This window comes from Haplochromis burtoni, unplaced genomic scaffold (genome assembly GCF_018398535.1).
Source record: "Haplochromis burtoni strain Fernald_Lab_line unplaced genomic scaffold, NCSU_Asbu1 Contig_446, whole genome shotgun sequence".
Classification (NCBI taxonomy): Eukaryota; Metazoa; Chordata; class Actinopteri; order Cichliformes; family Cichlidae; genus Haplochromis; species Haplochromis burtoni.
In genome coordinates, this window is record NW_024582807.1 from 427,950 (window position 1) to 436,338 (window position 8,389).

Sequence of the window (8,389 nt, forward strand, 5' to 3'; positions counted from 1 at the left end):
TGTGCTGGGGACTTGTAAAGATGATGAGTCCCATGTGTACGAAGAGATTGATGACACTCTCGTCTACACACACCTGCTGAAAAGGGGTGCAGAGACTGGCAACTATGAAGAAACATATAAACCTGTTTCAGGACACAGAGACTCTCAAAAGCCACTGCTCTCATCACAGCAGGGCCCTCCACGCCCCAACAAGCCACCAAGCAAAATCCTAACCCCGGTGGACAATACAATTTACCAGAATATGATTTACCAGCCTAAGGATCAAAGTGAGGACGAACAGCTCCCGAATCTGGGGCCTCGACTGGAGCTAGAGGGAAGCAACTGAGCAGAAGACTGGACTCAGCTTTTTGATTTTTCTCTTGACCCACTTGAACTTTGGGATATTCATTCCCTGTGTGATTGATCGCTGTTCAGCCTCACAAAGCACCTTTTCTGAGTGCAGCTTTTGCACTAAAGTGAGGCACACACAAACAACCTGTCTGCAGCTGTTACAACGTTTTGTCCCAGATTAAAGGCTCTTTTATTGCAAAAGTTGCTCTCAATCATCCCCTGTAGCTGCATCTGACATAAAACATATTTATTTCGTAGTAAGGTCAAATATATTGCTTTTTTAATGTGTCACGACGGGATGAGTCCTTTGTCCTCATCGGAGACTAGTGGCATAATTCCCCTGCAATTAAACTGCATTTCAGTGTATTTTATTTTTAATTTCAGTGTAGTTATTTGACTGCAATAACTTAAAGCAGATACACTGGAATAATGGGGTGAGAAGTCAGGTTTTTACAGAAAACAGAAATTATTTAATTTAATTTTAAGTAGTGCACAAGTAATTTTATAAAGTTCATGACTTATTTATTAGTATTACAGAATATCAGGTATTTTAAAGGAAAGGGGAGAAATTAACTACATTTAAGTAGTGCATTAAAATCCAAAATCTTTTTTTTTTTTTTGCCTGTCCCGTTTGGCTCTTTTGCCATCAGAATTATTGTCTAAAGGCAAAGAAAGATGCCCAACGATTTACTTTACCAAATTGACCATCCCAGCCTTGCCGTAATGGTCCATTTGATTCACCTTTTATTGTTTATTTTATTTTCACTTGCTGAATACGGGACAGACTTGACTGGGGGAAAGAAGGGGAGAAAGAAAGAGGGAAAGAGAAACAGCTGAGAAGAGGGACGGGGGAGAAGGGCAAAAAACAAAAACCAACAGAACGGGCAGGAAAAAAAAAAATGCATCTATCATCACCTGGATCACCTGTGAGAAAGAAAAAAGAAAACAAGCAGAATGAGAACAAGAGTAACTAGAATAAACAACATCACAATGATATATGGAGAATATACAGTAAATATAAATATTAAACATTATTGTGCAGCACATAAGATCAACAGAACACAGTGTGCTTTGAGGTAGGAGCCAAAAAGGGTGTAGTTTGTGGGTGTGATCACCCGTGTGTACACCTGTGAGCATGGACGCGCTTGTTTTTTAAAAGGTTCCTTCATGTAATGATCTGCTAGAGGGTGTGGGGGGGCCACAGCCCCGTCCTCCAGGGCATGAAGCAGGTATGGAGGAGATCAAAACTCCAGACATCCAGAGGCCCCCAGAACACAAGAGACCAAGGAAGACCAACAGAGGGGCAGCCGCGCCACTGTCCCAGAAAGAGCTGAGGAGAGTCCCAGATGAGGGCTCACTCAGCAGCCGCGGAGCAGAAGCCAGGGGGGGTTGCAGTGACGCGCCCGTGAGCTCCGCCGGCAGCCAGCTGCCTGAGTGACCGAGCCCCAGGCCGAGAGGCCGGGGGCACCCCACCTCCGAAGTGGCCCGAGCGAGCCCCAGGCTCCAGGCCCCGATAAGCGGCCGCCAAGGAGTGAGCCGGTGTGTACCTGGACGCCCATCCCCGGACACAAAGAACCACCAACGCACCGATGTCTGAGGGAGTCCGCCACTGGCAGGGGAAGTGGTGGTAGGGGGAGATAGGCCTCCAAACCTTGGAGGGCCTAAGATGTCCCCAGAGAGGTGGCGCCTGACACCCAACCTGACATATAGACACTACGAATCAGTTTATGCCAACAGACTCGATAAACTGATTCGTAAGGCCAGCAATGTTGTGGGGATGGAGCTGGACTCCCTCAAGGTGGTGTCGGAGAGGCGGATGCTGTCCAAGATAAAGACAATGTTGGATAACACCTCCCACCCACTCCATGACATGCTGGTCAGTCACAGGAGCACGCTCAGTGAGAGACTGAGATTACCAAAAGCACCACTGAACGACACAGGAAATCATTCCTGCCTGTGGCCATCTCCCTGTACAACGCATCCACTTAACACACTGTTTGCGCTACAACTACACGTTTCTTTTCCAACTATTTATTTATGAGTGACTTATGTATGTATGTATATATGTATATATTGTACTATTCTTAGTTAGTGTATTGTCTGTCTTGTCTTAATGTTGGTTTAAAATGGAGCACTGTAACAAAAAATAATTTCCCCCAGGGATCAATAAAGTATTCTGATTCTGATTCTGATATAGACACAGACATACAGGCACACACAGACACAAACATCCATTCCCACCCTCATGCTCTCATATGCACTTACTCCACACTCAACCAACGTGGAGATAGACATAAAGAGACGCTGTACACACGATCACACTCCCCAAGCGTACTCTACAAACCGGGTCTAGGTACCCTTGCCCCTGGAGGGGGAACTGCACCCAGACCCAGGTGGTGTTACCCTTTTCCCTGCGGTGGGGAGAGGCAGACCGCCCCGACTCCGCAGCAGCAGGGAGGCCCCACACTCCAGACCGCAGTCGGACGGCCAACTCCTCCTCCTAGCCCCCCGCTCCAGCAGGCCGCAGAGAATGGGGGTGAGAGAAGACTCCAAACCTCCCTCCACCCGCTCATTGTAGTGTTGATGCATGTGTGTTCTAAGGTGCATTTAAAACCCAGGAGGGCATGGAGCTACCTGCCAGAGAGCAGCAGGTAAGCGCATAGTCCCTCCTGCTAGCCCTCAATGTCTACGTGTATTTAAAATTGAGAGGTGGGCAACGACGCCAGGGGTGAGGTGTACACCCTGATGGTAATTTGGACTCCGTGTATCGTGCCCACCCCCAAGATCCTATATGTATGTGTAATGAGAGTGTGAGTAATGTGAATGTCTAAGTTGTGGGATAAAATTGAGGCAGAGGCAGCCAGAAGGGGACAGAGGGGGGGTGCCTCCTCTGCACCCTGGTGACATACCCCTACTCCAAGGCCCTGCATGTGTGGGTGGTTGTGGTGGAGCGGGAAGAGGGAGGCAGCTGGAGATGGGGAGGGAAGGAAGGGAGGGGCAAGTGACCCCTCCCTGGGGCCAGCTCCCCCGCTGACCCCAGTAGGCACCCCCATACTCCGCGACCCGCCAGGGAAAGGGGGCCCAGGCCCATCCAGACCGGGCCCAGTGCAGCAGCGCCGCCCGGCCCCACAGAGCCCGGGACAGTCCACCCAACCCCACCACAGAGAAAACTGCACCCACCCCACCATCCACTCATCTTCCAGACTACATAAGACAATAAACACCCAGGCTGAGATCTTCCTCCACCTCTCCTGTATCTCCCCCTCCTGCAGAGGAGCTCCTGGGGAGAGGAAAGCTCTGCAAGATGTGATCTCTCTTTTCTGGGGATTCGTATCCTGGTAAGAAGTTGATGCCATTAGGATTATAGACAGCAACTTCATAATTGCCTTTCTTCTTCTTCTTCTCCTTCTTCTTCTTCTTGTTCTTCCTGTTTGGCAGGAGAAAAGAGAAGATTGGGATTATTTTCTGTTTTATTCAGCTATTGATGGGTCATCCCCTTTGAAAACACACTAAATAATAGAAATACTCACCTAATCATTACAACTAGCACTATGACAGAAATGACCAGCAGAGTAGCCACTACACCCAGGATGATGGTTAAAGGTGCTATAGAGGAGAAACAATTAACTTGGTTAACATTTGGATCACATTTTCGACTGTGCAGTGGTTGTAAAAAAGAATTCAACAATAAATAGAATTGCTGAAGCTGGAAAATCACTCAATTATCGTTTATCCTCCCGAGTGTGAAGCTACACTACAGCCTCATATTCCTGTGGTGCCTTACACCAAATGCTAAAGTTATCAAGCTGATGTGATCTGGTCACAGTGCTGCAGTTCTTTTTGTCATAAACCAAAGTCTTGGAAAAATCTGGACCTAGTGATGACGAGGTTTTACCCAGACCATCAAGTTTGAAATACCTTCCTAACCTGTTTGCTCTGGGGAGTCATGCTCAAACACAGTGTTGTGACCTCCCCAGGGTGTACCCTGAACTGCATAAGTGGAAGAAAACGTAACATTTGGGGCCTTGTTGTGGTCATCACTTCAAACATCTTCTACATTATGCAATGACAGAGCTTTATGCAAAAATCGATTAAAGCAGTTTTAGATTTCCAAAAGCAAATATTTTACCGGGAGTAACTCGGAATAACATCTCATGTATTTATTGTTAATGAAAGTACAAACTATGAATGAGTGAGTGCTTATAACATACAGACCTTTTGAACGGGGTGGGTAAGCAGACACCTTGAGGGTGAAGGTGAGTCCAGGAGAATCAGCAGGTGCTCTCTCCATCTCGCAGTTCCTCAGCGTGAGCAAAAAGTCTCCCTGGTTCTGGAGCGGCTGTGTCTCATTTAGCCCCAGAACCGATGTCACCCTGCCTTTCTGGTGGTACTCCACTGCTACTTCCTTCTTCACACAATCTGGCTGCGTGAGGTTTAGAAACTGAACATCAACCCTGTGTTTGTCTGGGACCTGAAAGTACCACTCCATGGTGTCGTCATCAGGAAAGCTCACTGGGTAGTCTGGCGAGAGCAGCTCTGAGGAAGAGGTCCCTTTTGGTAAAGTCAGAGAAATTCGGGCAAGAGCTACAACACACACACACACCAAATAAATTGAAATTAAAACAAAAATTGTTAAATGACACTGTAATTTTGAAAGAAACACAAAACAATGAATGTAAACTCACACTTGATTTTTTCCCCCACAGTCACATCAAACTTGTCATTTTGCAGCTTCTGCTCTGCTGGGACGTCCACAGAAAAGCTGCCGCTTTTCAAAATCTGAGCACTGCTGATGGTGCCACTTCTGCAGTACTGCTCCACAGCCGCACTGCCCGTAGACTGGAAGGCCTGGAGGGTGTAGGTGTGTCTGTCTGGACATTTCTCAGATGGATGAATCAGTTTAAGACCCGTGTTAGTGAAATCTACTTGGAAAGCTTTTGGCGCTGCGGCCTCTAGATTCCAGGTAAACGTGCGGTTAAAACGCAGCGCATCAATTGAGCTCAAGTCAGTCTGGATGATGTGACCACTGCATGACTCCGTGGTGCAAGCTGAAAAGAGAAATTGAATCCACCCATGCTGTGTTAGTCCACTCAGGACATTCAGTCTCACTGATAAAATAATCAGATATCACACAGACACTTACTTATACGCCGTACAATTTCTATACTGAATACATCTTGAGGTGTGGAGCATTTGAATTCCACAGTACCTCCTTTTAAATAATTCAGAGATTCAGCGTTGCATTTTTTAATAATCGATCCTGTACACACTTGGCAACCTTTGACCTGATTATTATTTCTGATGTTTATGGTGGCTCCTGGTTCAGCAGTGAGAGTCAACTTCTGGGCCCCTGGAAGCAAACGGAGAGTTATAGTGAGCAAAGGGATAAACATGTTGGGTCCTGTATTATATCTGGAAATAACAGAGTGAAATTACCATTTCGATGAGATAAAATTCACAAATATGACTAACTGCAGTGACAGATGATTTCTCCTATAACTAAGCAGCTCTATATTGTGGAACAAGTTAGATTCCAGATTAGAGATCAAGAGGTAGAAAATCACTGCAGTACTTCGGTAAATAGCTTCACCATTCCTGGAAAATCATTTGGATCTATGTGGGAAGAATGGATGGCATCTAAAGTATTTGTATTTCCCTAATGAGGATCAGTAATTTGTTATTGCAGCAAATTGTTATTGTTCTATAGTCATCATTATATGATCATAAAACAGGACACCTACACTTTATTTGCTGACCTCTTACCAAATTTCTGTGTATGCACCGAGTCTGCACCTGACAGAATAAAATAAATCTATTATGGGGCTGATTGTCACAAGGTATGGAGTAGGTTGTCCCTGTAGTTATCAATGGGGTTTCAGTAAAAAAAAAAAAAAAGGTGAGTTAAAAAAGAATAACAACAACCTTGTATTTAAGCTGTGAATTTGAACCAGTGATAATTACTACGAATTATGTATGTATTATATATGAGAAATCTGCAGTGCTTTAACAACCTTTATTAAAGACACAATAAAAACTGAAGACAGATTCCACATCCATGATTTTGAATTGATGTTTCATTGATATCATTTTGAAAAAGCCCGTTGTTCTGTATATTTGTTTAAACAGACTTTTGGTGCAAGATTTTCCAACTGATAAACCGAATTCAATACCAGGAATTCAATTTGAATAGGGATCCACAGGACATGTGGAACAGCTTAAGTCTACCTTACTACCAAAAGAAGTGCAAACTGTGCATTGCATTGTCATAGGAATGCCTGTATGTATTATGCCATGTATTATTTTGGTTAATTAGAATGTGTATAAAATGTTGTTAGACTTGATTGTAATATCTTTTATACTGCTCTTTAACATGAACCAAGAATGCCTGTTCAATCAGCTTCATGAGAATAATTGGCAGCTATTCGTTATTCTGGTTAATAAATAAAACTCTCTTATCAAGGAGTGCTCTCTTAGTGCTGCTGTTTATACCTAAGGTGATGGCTGCACATTGGAGCTCTGAAACTTTAAACTGGATACATTTAAGCATTCAAATCTCGTTCCCCACAGCCTAATAAAGGAGATGTGAAAATTGCTTCAGTTTCTCAGCAGATCAAGGTGAAATTAAATTGATTGATTGAACAGGTATTCTCTGTGTCCTCTGTTCTAATAATTACAACAAAAAGTTTCATTAGTGCTGCTATCATCTTAAATATATTAATAAAAGTTTCTGGAGGTCATCCAAGGTCCACCAGCCCCTTTCTTTACTGTGAAAAGGTTGTGAAACATAAACCAGTATTGTATACATATATATATAAAACAATCGCGACCTTAACACATGTTGTAGATGAGAGAAGCAGTGAAAACACGTCGCTTCCAGCCAGAGAAACTCGGGGCATAACCGGCTGTGTTTTAGTTTTTAATCTGTCAGCTGCGGACTCTGTGAGAGTAAAGATTAACTATAAAAACATACTGCTTTAGGATCATACTTTAATGCGTATAAAACAATAACAATAAAATAATTCATTATTAAGTTGCGTTTTAGAATTTGTATATTTCTGCTGTTCATCAGGGAAACACAAAGACTTTGGAAGCCATTAAAAACAAAAGTCTCATGTCCACACTCAGAGGTCTCAGAGATCTTCCGGGAAATGCTGCGCTATTTTCTCGAAAACTGATCAGTCAGTGGTGATTCATACCCACTGATCTCCCGTTGACCACTTCCGCTGTGGACTCGTTATATGGCGTGGCGATTTACCGAAAACAGCCGTACTCAGTATCACCTGACACTCACGCTCTGAGAGCTTCTTGAAAGGGATTTTCTTGCTTCAGCTGTTTTCAGCTTCTGAGTGACATTAGTGTCAGTATTTAACGGACAGATCCACCACCACACCAACATTTCACACCAAATCTCTCCCACTGGTTCATATTTAAGTTTCAGGTTACCTGACACGGTGGAGACAGTGAATGTAAGAAGTAAAATCCACAGAAGGGCCGCGCCTGTTGATACGGACATGCTGCCCTACAGTGAAGCTCTGAAACCTTCAATCCTGGGGTGTTAACTGAAGCTCAGCTAGTTGTTGTTGACGCCTAATTGTGAAAGTGTGCCAGCAAGGAGGGAGTGTTTACGCAAGGTAAAGATTAAAGGCGCGGTCAGGAGGACCATATTGGCAGGTGTAGGATACAGATGCGTTAGGACAGCCCTGTAGCCCAGTAAAAAATAAAATCCTGAAAAGTATCGTGGAGAATTTTTTAAAAAGAAGCTAATATACGAGAACTGTTGCCTGAAACGACAACTCACCCTTAATCACGTCATTTCAATAAAGATGTCACGATTTAAGATCGCATTGTTATAGAGCCTTAGTTAATGTGAGCAGGACGCCTAACACCTGTGGCTGTCTTCTGTTTCTTGTGAAGTTTTTTAAGCTTTTAATAGATCGTTGAGTGCAAAACAGTAACCCAAAGGATATATTGAGGTATTTGCTGAATAAGAAATTGATAACTATAAATATGGTTACTCCCAATTGGAAAGATTTACAATGTGGAAACATAAACGATCTTT

The 8,389-nt window shown here is 43.8% G+C and overlaps 1 protein-coding gene across 1 annotated transcript in view; it reads right to left on the bottom strand.

Moving 5' to 3' along the window:
• The window catches only part of LOC102299647 (CUB domain-containing protein 1), a 25,456-nt gene extending 17,428 nt beyond the window's left edge, over positions 1-8,028 (bottom strand). Inside the window, exons 1-3 of the mRNA XM_005945213.3 lie at positions 7,774-8,028; positions 5,474-5,680; positions 5,016-5,378 (exon numbers count right to left, since the gene is read on the bottom strand). Coding sequence (XP_005945275.1) covers positions 5,016-5,378; positions 5,474-5,680; positions 7,774-7,843 — 640 coding nt within the window. The 5' untranslated portion in view covers positions 7,844-8,028. The remainder of the gene's footprint in view (positions 1-5,015; positions 5,379-5,473; positions 5,681-7,773) is intronic.
• Between the last annotated feature and the right edge of the window lie 361 nt (positions 8,029-8,389).